The 19,429-nt window shown below is 37.3% G+C and overlaps 2 protein-coding genes across 4 annotated transcripts in view; both read right to left on the reverse strand.

Annotated features, from left to right (window-relative positions):
• Arpp19 (cAMP regulated phosphoprotein 19) overlaps positions 1 to 4,929 on the reverse strand; it is a 118,985-nt gene extending 114,056 nt beyond the window's left edge. Inside the window, exon 1 of the mRNA XM_077799427.1 lies at positions 4,922 to 4,929. The gene's annotated coding sequence lies outside the window, so the exon portion shown is untranslated. The remainder of the gene's footprint in view (positions 1 to 4,921) is intronic.
• The window catches only part of Atosa (atos homolog A), a 93,655-nt gene extending 87,296 nt beyond the window's left edge, over positions 1 to 6,359 (reverse strand). For 2 of the 3 annotated variants that reach the window (XM_026393398.2, XM_026393378.2), the window contains exons 1-2: positions 5,738 to 6,359; positions 4,922 to 5,038 (exon numbers count right to left, since the gene is read on the reverse strand). In XM_026393398.2, the coding sequence (XP_026249183.2) occupies positions 4,922 to 4,937 (16 nt within the window). In that variant the 5' untranslated portion in view covers positions 4,938 to 5,038; positions 5,738 to 6,359. The remainder of the gene's footprint in view (positions 1 to 4,921; positions 5,039 to 5,737) is intronic. The other variant, XM_026393388.2, reaches the window with a different exon arrangement.
• Between the last annotated feature and the right edge of the window lie 13,070 nt (positions 6,360 to 19,429).

The raw sequence follows: 19,429 nt of genomic DNA on the forward strand, positions 1-19,429 counted from the left end.
CTGTTATTATCATACTATCACTACTACCTCTACCTAGGAATTTAGCAAAAGATCAGTCTTTTCAAATAGTCAACATTTTTTTTTCTTTTCCTCCAACATCTATCATTTCTGTTGCTTGATTTACATAAACTAACAATAAACTACGCTCAAGAAGTAAGCAATGCACCTAATTCCCTTGCCATTTTCTTCTAGTCCTTATATCTTCCTCCTATTTCACATACCTAGGAAAGAATCATTTGAAGTTAACAGGATTATATTATGCCATAAATACATTCAGAAGCCACAGTAATACTAAGCTTAATACCAAAATTTGTAATATAATAAAAAAGGGAAAAAACTAAGAGAGAACTCCTCTCAGTTTTAACCACACATACACATGAAAACGAAAAAGAAAAGAAAAAGAAAGTAAATTGTTTGGCATTTTGTTTGTGGAACAGGTTTTGCACTAACAGGTTTTATTTAGTCATCATAACTGGGTGTTTAAATATGAATTGATATAGTATATTTAAATTATTAACTTCTGGATGATTAAAAATTTTGGTTCTTAATCTTTCATAAGTTTTGATAAGCTCAGGGAGCATTTAAAGATAAGATTAGAAATTCCATATATTTATAACATAATATGAACTATTTTAATTATTTATACACAAATAACATTTTAGACTTTTCTTGAAACACTGGGCCTTCAGTATTTATACATCTAGGACAGGTCCCAACTTGTACATCCTTGAGTCCAAGGTAGAATAACATTGTTTGATTTCTTTCTCTAGTTACCCCGCCCCAGTCAGCAGTTAACACCATTTAAAAATCTAATTATTCCCAGAAAATGTATTTCAATCATACATATCACCCCTACATACAGAATTAAGCTATAATTATAAAAGCAAATGACAATATAAATAATAGATTATACATACATTCAAGTATCCTTAAGGTTTTATATTTTTTCAGACAACTGTATATTAAATGTCTACTAAATTTGCTTGACCTTGGCAGACTGCATACAATGAATGTAAAACAAGATAAAATAGTGTTAGGTTATTACATTAGATTATTTTCTTATCTCTGTTGAGTATATTTTGCAACTAACATACAAGCATCTGTAATGTTTTAATTAGCCATACAAAAGGTATTAATTTAATACTTTTTAATGTCAACTACTGTCATATTTTATTCTAATAACTGGGAGTTTGTAATCATTTACATTTTATAGACAAGGACACTGAGATAAAGATTACTGTGATAAAGATTACATAGCAAGCAAGTAATGGAAAGTATATAAACACAGGTCTGATTCCAAAGCCTGTGCTAATGATAACATCAGAGACTCACAGTTGGCAGCATTACCCAAGTAATGTTATATAACTGCCTAAAATTTTTAAAAATATTTTTAACCTTAAAATATGTTGACAATATTTGACTATATTGACTACTGTGAAATGTAGCCATTGTTCCATACACTAACATCTTATCTAAAAGTAGAATAGAAAATCTCCTAACTAACCTTCACTTAATTAACTGGCAGAATTGACCAGGGCACATCCATCATAAAAACAAACTGGCAGACATTGCTGATACTGAACACCAGTGGGTAAAGGGTACTTTCTGCTTGCCTGCACACTTCTGTTTCCACTAGTTGAGTTACATGTTTAATAAGAATCTGGTCTTTTCTTCCTTATAAATCTGTTTATGACATTCTACTTATAATTAATAATAACTATTATAATAACCAAGGAAACAAGTGCAAAAAAATATTTCTGTGACAACTAAATTTAATGCTTTGGGAAAAGTACATTTTGATAAACATAATTTTCGGGTTTGCGGGGCGGGTTTTGCTGAGAAACAAACCCATAGCCTTGCACACTTTAAGATTGCACTGTAACATAGAGCTACATCCCTAGCCTCAATAATCATAAGTTTGATGAACATAAATTCCTATTTTCCAAAACCAAATTCCTGTTGAATTATAATGTGCTGATAAAATTGTGTGTAAAAAGTCTTAAAACTTTGAAATTATTAAAAATATAAGATTTCACCCCTTGCTTTGGAAAAGTCTTATTACACCTTAATGAAAACAAAACTAGAAACTTTAGGTGTACATTGTTGCTATGCTTTATACAAGAAAGATCATGTCCATTCTAAAAAAAACCCAGACCCTATCTCATTTTCAAAAAGAGCCTTGAGGTGCTCTTGTCCAGCATGTGAGAAGCCCTGGCGCAATCCCCAACATTGGGGGAGGGGGAAGCAGCAGAAGAAAAGCTCACATGAAACAACAGGTGAAAAAATTAAGGCTGCTATATTTTTCCATGATTCCCCACTTAAATTGTTTCTATTAGCCAACTATCACACCCAATCATAAGATAAGAGGCTCCAATTACACTTAGAAATTTGAACTCCCTGAAGCACAGCTGTATTCAACTAAGCAAATATCTGAGCATCTATATTAAAATCTATACTTACATTCTGAATGAATACTTGAGAGGTTCTATTATTTACCTTTATTTTACAAAAAACTTAATATTAAGTATGGTTATCTAGTTCTTTAGTTCACAGATTAAAAGCAGGAAATTAAAGGAGGCAAGAATAAGCATTATAGGAACAAAAACTGTTGATACCAAGAGAATATAAAAATCACACAAATCTAAATATGTATGTGTAAGTATAGATAGATAGATAGATAGATGCAATAATCTGGTAATTTAAGCTAGATAAACTGGAGTAGTTCAAGCTAGAAAAAAACCTCATAAATTTAAATATCTTTTTCAGGCATCTCTAGATTATGATCCAGCAAAAAGTTGAAACTCACAGCAATGTCCTTTTATCATGAACTAAAAGTTAAATTACATTGGCTCTGCAAATTCTTTTTCTTTCTATTAAGAAAAGGGCAGAGGAGCATTAATATTTTAGGTATCTCTCAATATATCATGATTACAAAGGAAAATATTTCTGGCATTAGGAGTGATATTTAAGTTATCTAGAAATTTGACTCATGAAATAGTTCTTTGGAAACCAATGTATTTTTAGTATTTTTAGCTAAGGCCTACAACTATGCCTTTCAAAATCAATAGGTTGTGACAGCCAGCAATTTAAAAAGTGAAAAAGAACAGAAAATAGAAGATCATATTGCACATAGTAAGGGTAATACATTTATGAAAAACATTTCAGTATTTTTGTACTAATTTGCTAAGTAAAAGATATTAATTACTCTGGGTCCTGGTCCAAAAATCTGTAAGCTTAAAAAACTTCATTTATTATTATGGAATATAATCAATACTAAATTTATAATCCCATCATTTTCCTGAGAATACTAAAGTAAGACAAAATTTTAAGGGGGGGATGTCGGTTTCTTTGGAATTTTTAAAATTATTATTATTACTTTGTATGTGTGGTACTGGGGATTGAATACAGGATGTCATACATGCTAGGCAAAATACTTTACTATTGCACTATATCCCCAATCATTTATTTTATTTTGAGACAAGGTCTCACTAAATTGCTCACCAAGATTGGCCTTGAACTTGAGATATTCTTGGAGCCTCAACCTCCCAAGTAATTGGGATTACATGCATACACTAAATTGAGCTCTTTGGAAATCTTTATTTCCAAATGAATTTATTTTCCCTCCTTATCTATTCAGGTGTATAATTAAGTATTTCATTTGGTTTAGCACTAGTTTAGCCTAAAATAGGTAATGCTATTTTTTAAACTCCTGTGACTTTAAAGCAACTTTTAACAACAATCCAAAACAAATAGTGACTTTGATTTTATTTGCTTGTTTATTCTGAGATGCAATTACTGACCTTGATGCCATTTTTCCAAAGTCACTAATGTAATCTAAAAATCTAAACTTCACATTGTAAGCAAGCAACCTGCTCAATAATAATATACTTACTAATACTTCATACATACCTAACTATTGCCTGATTCTAAACAAAATTAATTTAAGCCACTAAATATGTCTTTGTCTGCTTCTAATGCATTTTAATAGATATTATGACCCAAGAAATGTTTTAGACAATTTGTCTAATTATTTATATACAGAAAAATAGCCAGTTAATATATATCTTTTTAAAGTAATCATCTAATTCATAGGATAAAATACTATTTTGAATACTAAAGTCTCAGAGTTGGAAGGAACCCTGTGACCTAATCTAACTATCAAATACCATAATCCCCTCGTTACAGTGTTCCTTCGAATCAAACCCATAGCTGACTAAAAGCCCTAGAACTACATTAAAATCTTCTAAATCTGGTCCTTGCCATTAATCAGAAGACTGATAATCCCTTTGAAGTCCTTGAAAAGCACAGTGTAAATATTATTCTTTTAAGCTCTGAAAATACAGGTTTAGAAAGGAAGTAGCATTTACCTATCACTAGGAATTTTGGTAGCCTTAATTGTCCATGATATATAGAATGCTTGAGTCCTTTGCAATCTTTTGGAGTCTGCTTAAAGCAAAAAAAATCAGCTAATGAAAGTGTAATAATAGTTGTCAACAATCTTAAATGTTTGCTATCAAGTTCAAATTCGCAAGAGCTTAAAAGGCTTGTTTAAAAATCTTGTAAATATCATTAAAGTTGAAGTTGGATCCACTATACCTAAAAGTGAATGACTGCAACTCTAAAATGATACCAATAATTGTGGCAACAGATATAAATGCTACTTTTGATTAATTCCTTTTAACATACACTAAATTTTCTATTGAAACTACTGCTCTACAAGCACTTTTGAATAACTGTCCTCCCCTCCTAACCCTCTCTTCCATATGTCCTCCTTTTCCTCACCAGCTGGAATCTGTCACAGAAACAGATAATTACATATGATGCAGAAATAGTTGATCCTGCTGCAGAATTAGGTTAACACGTCTAAAAGTAAGCACAGAAAACAAAACAAAAAACAGGTCCACTTAAATAAATCATTTACCTCGGTCTGGCTTCATTTTCACATCCAATTCCCACCCAGAGTGCTGTGAAATACACTTGGGGGTTCTTTCAAAGCGCTCACTGTTGATTCGAGGGCTTCTACTTAGTTTTCAAAATGCTAAAAGAGATCAAAATAAAATTAATCTGGTCCTGCTCTAACACCAGGACTGTACAAGAAAACTGTAAAGTTAGGCCTATTGTGGCACAAACTACTGTTGACAGCACCATCGGCAGATGTGAAAAGTGCAAAACTCTTTGCATGGTCTCCCCCATCTCCTCCCGAAGGAGCACCCCTCTCCCCGCCCCTCAACTCTCCAGGCCAAGGTGTCCTTCTCTGACACAGCGTCTCCGAACCAAAGCAAGGTCTATTTATATCCCGGAGGTACAAGCAAGAAGAAAAAGATTCAAGCAACACAAACTAACCAACCCCTTTGAGGGGGAAACAAAACAAAACCCAAAAAATGCTTCCGGGAACAGTGGTACCTCCTCAATGCTGGTCTATAAGTTCTTCCACCTGGTGCCAGGGGGCTGGAAACTCTTCCAGACCCTGGCGTTTCCCAAGAGCTCCGCCCGACCCGCCCGGCCTCACCTGTGTAATTACCCTCTGGCTAGCCTTCCTGAGGCAACAGCGGCCAAGTTTACACAATAAGAGGGTCTGAAAGAAATTCGAGTCATCCTCTCGCGCCCAGCCCCCAGCTCCCAGCTCAAACGAACTCTCCCGGACTGTCCCGGGTCGCCCTCTACAAACCCCGTCCCTACGTGGCCCAGCCTGAGGTCTGCCCCCAAGGAAGGTGTTTACAGCTGAGCGCTCGCTCACCCACTGCTCTGTGCAGCCTGCTCGCCGCGGGCCCCTTCCGTCCCGCCGCGGCCCCGGATTTCCTTCAGCCCCGCGGCACCGAGCGCCGAGCCTGCCGCTCTCCCTCCTGGAGAGTAGTTTTCATGGCGCTCTCGGGCTGGCCCGCTCCTCGACTCCCTCGGCAGACCTCTGCTGACTAACTCGCTCTCTTCTCCCGTCCCAATACCTCCTCCTTTTGGCACTTCTCTCCGCCTCTAGTCCAGCAGCTCACATCACACTCCCACCTCAGACCCGAGGCTCCAAAAGACGCAGGGCCGGCGAGAGCTGAGTGTGGTGCGCAGCGGCCCCCGGGGCTGCGTTAGGGGACCATGGGGGTCCGAGACCGCAAGCCCGACTCGGCTCCCCGGCGCCCCTGTGGCCATCCACCCCCGCCTCAGCAGACGCCTCGCTCCGCTCCCTGCCCTCAGCCCCTCGCCCTGCCCGACTCGCACCCAAGCCCCGCGGCCCCGGGGTTCGCCCGCTTGTCGCCCCGGCCGGCCCGCTTGCCCCGCGCCTCTGCCAGCTCCTCGCCCGCCCGCTGTCGCTAGCTCTGGCGCCCCAGCTCTGGATCCCCCTCGCTCGCCCAGTTCTTTCTCTGCTGTTTGCCCTGTCAAAACACTGCCTGGGTCACGTGTCCCAACAACAGCCAACCCACCGCTCGTCACTTCCTCCCCGGCGGCCACTGCGGCGCGGGCGCCCGGTTGTTATAGCAACGCCGCCGCGCGCCCGGGGGCTCTAGTCTGCGGGCCCGGTTTTCCGTGCAAGTGCCTGGCGGGCGCGAGGGCGCCAGAGGTGGCGGCGCCGGCGGGCCCGCCCGCCCAGTCAGGAAAGCCCCGAGACGTTGAGCTTTTCGGTCTCGCTTCTTGACCGCTCTCGGAGCTGACTGAGGCGCACCATCTGAGATCAGGGATTGGAGCTGCGCTATTAGAGCACAGAGTAACTGGGGAGATGTCATTCGAGGGCCTGCCCCAGACGTGGAAGATAATTATAGTCTCCTCCTTCTCCTCCTCCACACTGGATGCTGGCGCAGACCTGTGACTGAGCCCCAAGTGGATTGCAGTGCACCGTAGTACCCGGGTTTAAAGTGGCCGGGGCAGGAAGGTGGGCAGCCATGCATGTCAGGGAGCAGGGAGTTGAAGGAGAGGAAGCTCTTCCACCGCCCGCCCCAGATTTTCCCAGATCACTAGGGGTTCTAGTGGGATTCAGAACCCAAGCTTCTGAAGCACTGGCTGTGCTAAAAATAACTCTTATAACTTCTAAAACACTGACTCATGGGCAATGTTCTAAAACATGACACCATGTTATTGTTGGGGAGCTGTAATTTTGTTGTTGTGCTATAACAATGTGACATGATGACATTTCGTGTTGTGATGTTGTGTCATCACTTAAACACAAACAGATGGCAAGAATCTGTTGTAGATTAAAAAAAAAAAAAAAAACAAAAAAACAATCCTAACCAGGGCTGCAGCTATTAGCTACTAAGATTATAAACAAAGTACACATACATGACGTTGTGAGCCCAAACGGAGACAAGAAGTACAAAATTTGCAAGGCTCTTTGGTTTCATTAGGGAAAAAAAATTTTTTTTTAGAAATATTTTGCATAAAAGTGACACAACAGGAAAGTACTAGGACAGGTCTAAAAATAAAGGTTTTTTTGTGAACTACAGATTGGCAATTGCTTCCCCCCCCCTTCAGATCAAATACATGAAATTGTTCTTATGAAAAAATAATTTTTCTGGATGTTTAGATATTTACAGTAAAATAGCATGCACAATTGCAATGTTCATTTTTAACTCCATAATTGTAACTAATAAGAACAGGACATACAATTGAGAAGGGTAACATTTCTTTTTCACTGAAATGTTCTGGCCTCATGAAGATGAAACTTCTGAAAAATAGCAACAGTTCTTTAATATTTAAACAGTTTTTTTAATAGTGGTTACAAATTTTGATTCCTAGTAGATATGACACTGATATTATTGGATACTGTATTATGTCGTTTTAAAAAATGCACTGAAGTTTTAGTTGTTCTACAATCACTTCTCAATTAACCTTGGTAATGGGAGACTGAAGCAACAGTTTACAGATAATACAAAATCCTAAATTTAGCTCAACAGCTGGGTCAGATATCAGCTATTGTAAAAGGCTTACTGGGTGAATAGGCAGCAAGATCTGTGATTTAGCTCCTCTACCTCTACCTAGTTTGAAAGAAGTATAAATATCAGAAAAATGTTAAGTGCACAAGTCAAGAATATTGGATAATCTGGAGCACAAACTATTTTCTTTTTGAATAAGTTTTAATAGCACATGGATAAATGAAGATGTCTGACGATTTGTTGGACTAACAAATATTTTTATCGAGACTTTTAAATCTATTTAAAATTTTGATATCATAGCCAGATACAATGGTGCCTGCCTATAATCCCAGCAGCTCTGGAGGCTGAGGCAGGAGGACTGCAAGTTTAAAGCCAGCCTCAGCAACTTAGTGAGGCCCTAAGCAACTTGGCCAGACCCTATCTCTAGATAAAAAAATGAAAAAGGCTGGGGATGAAGCTCAGTGGCTAAGCTGAGCAATTGCCAATCCGTAGTTCACAAAAAAACTTCATTTTTAACTGGGGTTAAATCTCCAGTTCAAAAAAAAATTTTAACATTATTAAGGTACTAGACAAAGTAAGAAGTATATTTCTGACTCCTTAATTATTCAAGTTATTGTTTCATTAGTGCAACATGCATTTACTGAACACTATCTGCTATGCACATACTCGTCTCTGAGAATACAAGTCACCCAAATCACACAGGGTCATCATTCTCACAAAGCTTATAGTGCTATACAGTTGGATAGTGGCAGTCAAGTCACATTCAACAAACCTTAGTTTGACATTACAAACATGGGGTGTTTAGACTCTGAAGTAAATAATCTCTTTCCTTTCAAATTCTAAAAGAATCCTGTAAGTGTATAAAACATGTCCAGAGTGTTTAGAAATAAAGCCCTAAAATGAGAATCACTCTAATTTTTGAAGAACAAACATCTCTAATTTCTACTTGGTAATGGGTAAAAAAGTCAAGACAGCTAGCAGGAATCTAATCCTTTTTTCATCTGACTTGCTCTCATTTTGTTTTCCCCTAATGCTCCAAAGCCATATGAATAATTAGCTTCAAAAAAGTTAACTCATCTTCAGCATAATCATCCCTTCAACTTCTACAGATCTTATTGAAATGAGCAGCATAACAAAAACTGTATTTAATGAAGCTTATTGAGTTATTTTTCTTGCTTAAAATGATGAAAATAATTTGTTCGCTTACAATTATGCACAGTTGTTATTGTGACTAGTGTTATGGAACCAGGCCAGATACCCAGGATGAGCTCTGCCAGAGCAGGAACTGGTACCCTGTTCTTCTATCCCTACCACGTAACAAAGTCCCTTACAAAGAGTAGGAATCCAATAAACCTCATCCTTTGTATTAATAAACTTTTCTTGTATGTTTCCATAAACCATATTCCTATTGCTGGCTGGAATTTTTCTCCCTAATGGGATAAGGCTAAAGAACTGAGAAATTGGTAGGTGGCACAAACTTCATTTGTGAATGATATATTTTCATTATACTTTGGCATTGTCTTAAAACAGCAGGAACCTCTGGTGGGTTGAATTGTGACCCTCTGAAAGATATGCTAAAATTCTACCTCCTTTATTTGTGAATGTGACCTTCCTTATTTGGAAATAGGATCTTTGCAGATATAAGCAAGATAAGATGAAATCATATTGTTGGGCCCCAAATCCAATGACTAATGCCAACATAAAGAGAGAAATTTTTGAAGACAAAGGAGATTCAGAGAAAATGACCATATGACAAGGAAAGACATTGGAGGTTTTAAGATTAGTCACTAAAACATGGAGATCTTTAATATTGCAAAAGCTACAGTAGATCAGTTGAAAATATTAAGAAAATCTCTCAGATATCACAAAATTACTCTAGAGCCCATAGCTAATGGATAATCATGAAAAATGGTTGTGAATCATCAAATGAAAATACTATTTTAAACATAACAATTGGTAGATTTTTTTCATCATAAAGTATTGGAAATAAAAATGTAGAATTAGTTAAAATATATAGTAAACTTAAGTCTTTCACAGTAAGTAAAAAACAACTGTGACACAAAATGAAATGCAAGCTGAACAAACTAAACTATTGAAGCAAGATCAAATGCAAACTATCTTTTCCATATATAAATTATTTCTGACTATTCACTTATATTCATTGCGGTTTAATCCTTTCTAAGTAGGAGAGATTATGGAGTCGCTGCTAAGGTATTGGCTTCTGTAAATGACACTCTACCTTTCCTTAAATTGGTTGGTTGGTTTATCCTTTTTTTTTTTTTTTTTTTTGAGGTTCCTGTTTGTCTAGTCTCTATAACCACAGGTATAAGGAAGTTAAAGAAAAAGAAAAAAGATTATTTCTGGTTCCTAACTGCTGAAGTGACTGTAGTACTTAGAATATATAGGCCTGTAAACTTCAAGGCAAGGAAACTTCTAATGCATTTGAAGGTTTGCTGAGTCAAAGATTTGCTGAAGTTTGTCTCTGGACTACCAAGGCTTAAGGTCTTTTCAAAAGTTATAATAATCACTCATTTGCAACAGTAATTGTGTTTCACACTTCACATATATTATATATTTGGTCCTAAGTGGATGATACCATCTCATGGGTTGAAAATTGAGGCTTAGTGAGACAAATAACTTTCTTAAGATTATAGTTAATAAATGGAAGGAGCCTACTTCCTGTTAATTGATTAATTTAATTTCCACTGTAACATTCTGAAGCAGGTTAAATAATTCTGAAAATTTCAAGTGGGGAAACAAAGGCTCAGAAACATTGAGAAATGGTTGTACATTTGGAATTTCAATTGGTTTATATAAATTTAGGCTCAATATTTTGGGACATAAGTTGTAAGTAGATTATCTCTGGTTTGGTTAGTTTTTGTCGTATATAAATTCCAAAGAGCAAATAGTCACACTCAGGTAATAACAGCAACTAAAATGTCTTAGATACTTAAGTACTAAGCACTATTCTAAATGCTTAATATGCATTAGTCCATTTAATCCTCACAACATCCTTATATAGTATTATTATCCCTATTTTTTAACCACATAAACAGTAAAAGGAAAGATAAATAACTTGCCTAAGGTTAAGCAATTAGGTAATAGCAGAACCAGGATTCACACCAAGGAATATGACTTGGGAGCTTAATTCTTAATCACTACCTGTTCTTGGTTTCTTTTAGTAGGGTTTCCCACCCAAGCCCTGCACCTTCCTACCCATGAGATTCTGCCATTTCCTCTATTTCATATCTCTCCCCAGTTCTTATCCAAACCCTTCTGAACTTTCAGAGTCCAAAGTCTTACCTTATGATGTCTTCTAAAACCCATACTCACATATACCACCTGTCTTTTTTCTGAATGCATAGAATCTTAAAACCATTTATTCCTTTGTTCTGTTAAAAGGCAGAGATGGATGATGATTTTCAATTCCATTTTATTTCCTGTGCTGAGTGGCAATAGCTTGGACTCAAAGACTCAAGTGTGTAAGTTAGCTCTTTGTTACTGTGACAAATATGTGAGAAAATCCATTTAAATGAGGAAAGATTTATTCTGGCTCACAGTTTCAGAGGTTTCAGTCCAAGAGTAGCCAGCTCCATTGCTGATAGTGAGGCAGAACATCATGGCCCACTCATGGCTGCTGGAAAGGAGAGACATGGCCAGGCCAGGGACTTGGAGACAAGACATAATCCCCTAAAGGCATGACTCTTAGGCTCACTCCCTTCAACTAGGTCCCACCTCCTATACTTTTCATGACCTCTCAATAATGCCATCAGCTATGAACTCATCAATGGCTTAAGCCATTGATGAGGTTAATGCCCTCAAGATCCAATCACTTCCCAAAAGCCCCACCTCTGAACATTACTACAATGGACATCAAGCCTTCAACACACTTTATGTCCAAACCATAAAACTTAAGTGATTACTGAAGACCTGAAGCCAACCCTATGCTCTAGAACTGTTCTAGCCAGTACAGTAGGCACAAGTTACCTGTGGCTATTGAGTTCTTGAAACATGACTAGTAAAACTGAGGAACTGAATTTTGAAATTTATTTAAGTATGAATTTCTAATAATGAAATCTAACTCATTTTGTAAATTAAGTATTTTGGAACTACTTGGGTATGTCAATGTTTTTTAACTGCAAATTTTAGGAAATCTAACTCCATATCAGTATTTCTAAAGAAACTTTAAGCTCCAAATTGAAATGTGCTGAAGTATAATATATACCAGATTTCAGAGATTTTGTGTGGAAAAACATAAACTATTTCTGTTAATTCTTTTAAAATATCGATTACATGTTGCAATTATGATATTTAAGATATATTAGGGCCAAGAAAAGTAGTGCAGCAACATGGGAGGCTGAAGCATAAGTATAGAAAGTTCAAAGCTAGCCTCAGCATTCCAACAAGACCATGCCTCAAAATAAATAAAAAGGTTTGTGGATATGACTCAGTGGTAGAACACCCCTGGGTTCAATTCCCAGTACCAAAAAGAAAAAAAAAATTAGACTTATTTTTAAAAAATTTTTATGTGGTTAATGGAAAACTTAATTACATATGTAGCTCACATAATATTTCTATTAGATAGTATTGCTATATGACTTAATGGCTTACCCAACAACAAAAACATGCTTGAAAATCACCCATGTTCTTCAGTCAAGTGATATGATGTAAGGAAAATTTGGGGCTGACAAAACTTGCTGCTTGCCCTAATCTTATCAAGAAATCAGTGCACTTTAATGAGAATTGAGAAGGTGCACCCTACATCCAGTGGGAACATTTGCATAGAAATTATTGTTCTCTTTATGTCTGTTAGAAGATCACACACAGAACTACCTTACCCCAAACAACATGAGCTATTTTCAGAAGCAATAATGAGTAGACATCACTAAATAACTGGATTGTTCACAAGCTGGTAGAGATATTAAGTATATTATAAATCAAGTTACTAATCCTTTAAATCATTTCACCAGAATATAATTTGCTCATTGCATCAACTGAAAATGCTACAATAGTACTTTTCATTGTTTAAAAAAAAAAAAAGAATTTCATACCATGACTTGAAAAGTAGATATAAACAACAGTAGTGATCTGTTTCAAAATAAACAATGTAAACTAAATGATCAGATTCTTCCAAACATTTTTTGAAGAGTTTTTCCCTTCAAAAAGTTTTTTAAAGAAAAATCTTTCTTGCAGGGCACGGTGGCGAAAGCCTATAATCCCAGCGGCTCAGGAGGCTGAGGCAAGAGGATCTTAAGTTCAAAGCCAGCCTCAGCAACAGCAAGGCACTAAGCAACTCAGTGAGACCTTGTCTATAAATAAATCACAAAATAGGACTGGGGATGTGGATCAGTGGTCCAATGCCCTTGGGCTCAATCCTCAGTGCAAAAAAGAAAAAAAGAAAGAAAGAAAGAAAAAACATTTCTTATGTTAATATCTTAGACTTTTTTAGGGAAAAAAGTTTTTAAGCATGCACAAAAAGTATAGAAATTTTCCATCTCCTTTTGACAAATGGGAAAACTCATAATTGATACTAATTTCTTCACATGTAAACACAGCATAATAGAGCAGTCTAAATGATACCTTTGATAAATCTAATTTCTGCTGCTTCTGTGAGAACCCCAAAGCTCAGTTCAGCATAAAGAGAATTGTAGAAGTGACTCCTTTATTTGCTTGCTGTGTATATCTCAATAATTTTATACTGCCTTGCTTCAGAAAGAAACATTAGCTGCTTTCAGATTTTAAATTGCACAAGCAAATTCTGTACCTGAAACTCTTTATTTCTAAAATATCATCTCTGTCAGTACATGTATGAGTGCAAGAATGGTACAACCAGAGAATCAAAAATATTGCACTCCTTTTGTGTATGATGAATCTAAGTGCATTCTGCTGTCATGTACAAGTAAGTAGAAATAATAATAATAATAATAATAATAATGTCATTTCTGTCTAACATAAGTTTAACTCAAATCAACATTCATTGAACTTTTTAGGACAAACACTTTCCTGGGCCCTATAGAGACAGAGACCAGAAAAGTAAGTACTTATTACCCTCGAAAAGCTTTATTAATCTAGAAAGGAGACAGCCATGTGAACATGAATTGCAATTTAGTCTGATGACAGCAAAAAAATCATTCATACAGAAAATAGGTGGTATAAAAAGAGGTCTAGCAGAGGAGGGTCATTAAAGAACATATTAACTATGTTTGGGAGGATGAAGAGACGATTAGATAGGCAGAGTAGAATGGGATGGATTTGGGGAAGTTGTTCCTAACAAATGAAACTACATGCCACTGACTCATGATAGACGTCATCAAGATGCCATATTGCAAGATCAGATTCAATGTAAATGATAGATTATAGATGAAGCATTAGAGATGTTTGTTTTAGCCAGTCTTCATGCCTCTCCATAACCATTCCTTTGTCAAGTAACTTTTTTTTTTTAGTTGTAGATGGACACAATGCCTTTATTTTGTTTGTTTATTTTTATGTGGTGCTGAGGGTCGAATCCAGTGCCTCACATTTGCTAGGCAAGTTCTTTACCACTGAGCCATAGCCCCAGTCCATTTGCCAAGTAACTTGCAGGCCCTCTAATTAATAGGTCAGAATATATTTCCCAGATCATGGTTCAGTCACTTGACTTACTTTTATAAATAGAATAAGGCTGATGTGACAGTGTTCTAGTTCTGAGCTAGCTCTGAAAATGTCTTGCCTGTTTTTCCTCTTGTATCTCCACTATTACCATGAAAATCAGATGTCTGGGTCAATCTGAAAATGCTGGTCCCATGATGGGGAGACCAGAGCTAACTTATGGAATAGCCTAACTTGGATTAGCAGAACCACCACAGCTGACCAATAAATCCATAAGAATAAATTATCGTTTTAAGACACTAAGATTTGGAAGGGTTTGCATATAGCATTATTGCAACAAGAGCAAACTAATACAAAAGTGGTGGTGGGACAGAGTAGAGAAGACATAATGGAAAGAAATTTAGGAGCCAAAATTGATAGAACTTTGGAAGTGATTGATTGTAGGCAAAGAGAGAGGGCAACCTTCCCATGCCCTGCTTCCCACCTTGAATTGTTGGTAGACTATTGTGCACTTTAATAAATGTAAGAGAAATATCAGATTTGCTGTGGAGGAGTGGTGGGTGATGGGAACAAAATCAGTTAGTTTTAGACACGTTGTGTATTAAAAACCTGCCAGTATCTAAACTGACATTCTGAAGATAGAAAAAGATTCTCCTCTGGAGCTCATGGATGAGGTCCCATCTAGGTATGTATATTATTCAGAATGCATCAGCATACAAATGGTTACTACTCCATCAGAGTAGATGAAGATATTGATATTGTGGGATATTAAGAAGCAAAGGGTACTCCACAATGTTGGCTGTTGTGAATAAGTCAAATAAGGTAAGGACTGAGAAATGTCTTTTTGATTTAGCAATCATGTGTCACCTATAAAAGAAGGAACAATTTTGAAACATTTTTTAACAGATGGAGAGAGGTTGCCTAGACCCAATTAAACTCACTATATATTTAGAAAATAATCCATAATTGGGAAATTCAAAATGCCATTGCTTTGACTCAAATCACTATTTCACACTAGGTCAGTGTTGCACAAAGTTCTGAGAATAGTCAGATTTATCCTGAGCACATATTTTGGGAATTAACATCATTTGTACTAGATCCCAAGAAGACTATTATCCATGATCTCATGAGATGTACCAGCAAAATATAACATGCAGAGATTTTTCAGAAATTGTTTTTCTGGGAGTAATTTATTTCAGAGATATTTTCCAATATATAGGAGTATCACATATGAAAAACTAAAAAATCTTACTAGTTCTTACTCATGAATGTCCGTATATTGAATGTTTCTGCAATGTGCTATATAAATTTTCTTCTCAGTAGATTATGGCTCATTTCTGTCTCATCATAATACACCATGATGATTCCAGGAAACATGACTAAGTATTGATGTCTTATCTAGCAAATGAAATCCACGAGGCAAAGATATTTTGTGAAGATGTGGCAACATAAATATGAAAATAATCAGTATGCATTGGGATTGTTAGATACTAATACATGGCAGTTCCTAATTATTACCTTTAATAGCAAGAAGCCATTGGCTTTGAGAGGAACCTCAAAGTACCTGCCTGCCCTTGTTGCTGTGTAACCCTAACTCCCTTGGCCACAAGTGTTTGAGCCAAGGATTGGTATCTGACCTGAAGGCATCCCTTTATAAGGTGGCCAAGTGGTATACAAAATGGCCCAGAGTTGGGGCTGGGGATGTGGCTCAAGCAGTAGCATGCTCGCCTGGCATGTATGCGGCCCGAGTTCGATCCTCAGCACCACATACAAAAAAAGATGTTGTGTCCGCCAAAAACCAATAAATACTAAAAAAATTCTCTCTCAAAGTGGCCCAGTGTTGAAGAACTGAGTCCAACACCAGTGTATTATACTGATTAGTGACTGGCTAGGCATATTCTTCTTAATATTTTTTAGTTGTAGTTGACACAAGACCTTTATTTTATTTATTTATATGTGGTGCTGAGAATTGAACCCAGGGCCTCATGCATGCTAGGCAAGTGCTCTACCACTGAGCCACAACCCCAGCCTCCCCGGCATATTCTTTATGATGGTGATAGTGAAAGGGTTGTGATATGCTTCAGACATACAGAGTTAGTAGTGGTTGCAGGTGTCAGAGATCTCCCAAATGGTAAGCAAGAGCACCGCAGAACCCAATTCTCAAATAACACCAAGTGCTTTTCAGCCAAGAGCTGCACTTAGGCTCCTGGAGGTGCCAGTCCCATGTGATGGGAATGATAATACATTTTTCTGTGAAGCTTGACTATACACCTACTGAGAATTTTTTTTCTCTTTCTTTCAAGGGCCCATTAGTCTTTCCCATAAAGCCCCATAACAAAGGTACCTAACCATTTGATACTTGAAAATATCATAATTTTACATGATTTTCAAACCATGAGTGAAAACTTTAAATATATTATTAGATTCTCTACATATACCAGTTCGTTGCTCAATCAAAATATGTGCTGATTACCTACTATGTAGAAGATATGTACTATTTAGGAAGTTAGTAGGAACAAGATTGATATGACTCCTGCCTCCCTAGCACTACTAAGGAGACTACTCTGTAGTTCTTAGACTACTTGTGCCTTCATATGTACAGTATAAACAAACCTAAACTTCACATATCTCAGAAGTTTGTGATCTACATTTGATTGGTTTTTAAAAAATATATATTATCTTCCAAATACATTACATTGATAAGGATATAACATTAAAACCCATGTGTTATCATTTTAATCTAAAGATATCTATATTTATATCAGAATAAATCTTAGTTCAAAGCTTCTAAAAATTTTTTTTTTAGTTGTTGATAGTCCTTTATTTATTTTACATGGTGCTGAGACTCGAACCCAGTGCCTCACACATGCCAGGCAAGTGCGCTAAGGCTAAGCCACAGCCCCAGCCCTCAAAGCTTCTAAAATTTAGCACAGCTGAGACAAAGCAAACAACAGAAAGTAGAGTTAGTAAAATTATAAGTTATTAACTGGACCAAAGGCCCTAAGTAGAGAGGTAACAAGATAAAAATTTCAAGAATGCAAAAGAAGAGAATAATATGATAGCATTTGTAGGTTAGCATTGATTTTTTTTCCCCTTTTTGAGAAGTAACTATGCCCATTTCAATTTATTTTTATTTTTTATTTATTTATTTTTGTTAGAAAACTGCTTTAATCAAATTCTCTCTGCATTACAAGCCCGGGGACGGGCAATGGAATGTACTCGTGGTCACTGGGCTCCACATACAATACTGAGCCTGTAATCGCTGTTATCAAAATATACACTTCACCGTAAAAAACCTGATGCGCCCCTCCACATCTCAACAGGTATACAAAATTATAAATATTTACACCCTTGTCACACTCTATGAAACTGGGAATCCGAGGAGACCGGCCCTGCTGCTGACGAGGTGGGACCAAGGTGTCCCCCAGGGTAGGAGGGTGGTCAGGACCTGGAGGTTCCCACCGCCTGGAGTCCCAGCATCAGAGCAGACAGAAACAGAACCATGACTTGGGTCCAAAATTTAAAGGAAAAGGGGAGAAAAAACCCTGAAAGTTCTAGAGTTGGTCTTCCTAGGCAGATCTGGGAGGCTGAGTAAGGCCACTGAGGCGGCGGTGCACGGCAAGGCCCTGCCCACGCAGAGGCTGGGTCTTGCCTGTGACCGAATTGATTACAAAGAATAAAATAGAAAGTACAGCATACAAAGTAATATCAATTTATTTTTAAGAAAATACTTATATTTTAAAAACAGGTCATGTGTGTACGTATGACTAACAGCATGGCTTACACACCCAGACCAAGTCCACTCTGGTAAGCTTTTGAGAATCATTTAATGTGTTAGTAGTATTGACGCAGGCAGACAGTAAGAATACATAATAGTGCTTTGGGAAGTGCAGGAGTAATGTTTAGGGTAGGTAAAGAAGGAGCCTCATCAGTGGAAGCTATAGTAGGAAAAAAATCCCCAGTTGGGACAGGTGGAAAGCTGCTCATCTCCACAACAGAAATGGCCCAACCTACCCAGATGGCCTCCCAACTGGGCTGGCAGCTGCAGGGGTAGAAGTGGGTACAGTGGGCACAGGGATAAGAGGACTGTACCCAGAGAAAACTCTAAAGAAACAGAATTCAGACAAGCCTGTGGGTCACTCACACACACCCATAAAGGGATTGCACTGTACAATTTCACAAAGGAGCTCCCAGCCTCCTTGTCACACTTTGTCACTACATCAGACCACCTCAAATGCTGACACACAGACATCCTTATTGAAAGGAAGGCTGTCCTGTGTGGTGGGGACCGGTCTTTTGGTGAGAGCAAAGCTATCATAGCTACATCATTAACTGAACATCCCTAGACAAAAAACAATGTTAATTGCTAATTGCAAGTATACACGCTAAAATTACTTCATTTCCCATTCCCCAAGGCTGGGTCTAGTCATTCATTTTTTATACAACAGTGATTGTGCTTCAACAAATAGAATCATGGAGTAGAGAGCAATAAAAGAGAATAAAGTCATGGCATTTGCAGGTAAATGGATGGCTTTGGAGAAGATAATGCTAAGTGAAGTTAGCCAATCCCAAAAAGCAAATGCCAAATGTTTTCTCTGATATAAGGAGGCTGACTCATAATGGAGTAGGGAGGGAGAGCATGGGAGGAATAGATGAATTCTAGATAGGCAGAGGGGTGGGAGGGAAAGGGAGGGGGCAGAAGATTAGCAAGGATGGTGGAATGTGTGGACATCATTATCCAAAGTACTACATGTATAAAGACACGAATTGGGTGTCAACCTACTTTATATACAGAGATATGAAAAATTGTGGTATATATGTGTAATAAAAATTGAATTGTAAAAAAGTACACATATAATAAAGACATGAATTGGCATGAACATACTTTATATACAAAGATATGAAAAATTGTGTTCTATATGTGTAATAAGAATTGTAATGCATTCTGCTGTCATGTATTTAAAAAATAAAAACAATCTTAAAAAAAA

The sequence above is a fragment of the Urocitellus parryii genome, chromosome 6, assembly GCF_045843805.1.
Source record: "Urocitellus parryii isolate mUroPar1 chromosome 6, mUroPar1.hap1, whole genome shotgun sequence".
Taxonomy (NCBI): Eukaryota; Metazoa; Chordata; class Mammalia; order Rodentia; family Sciuridae; genus Urocitellus; species Urocitellus parryii.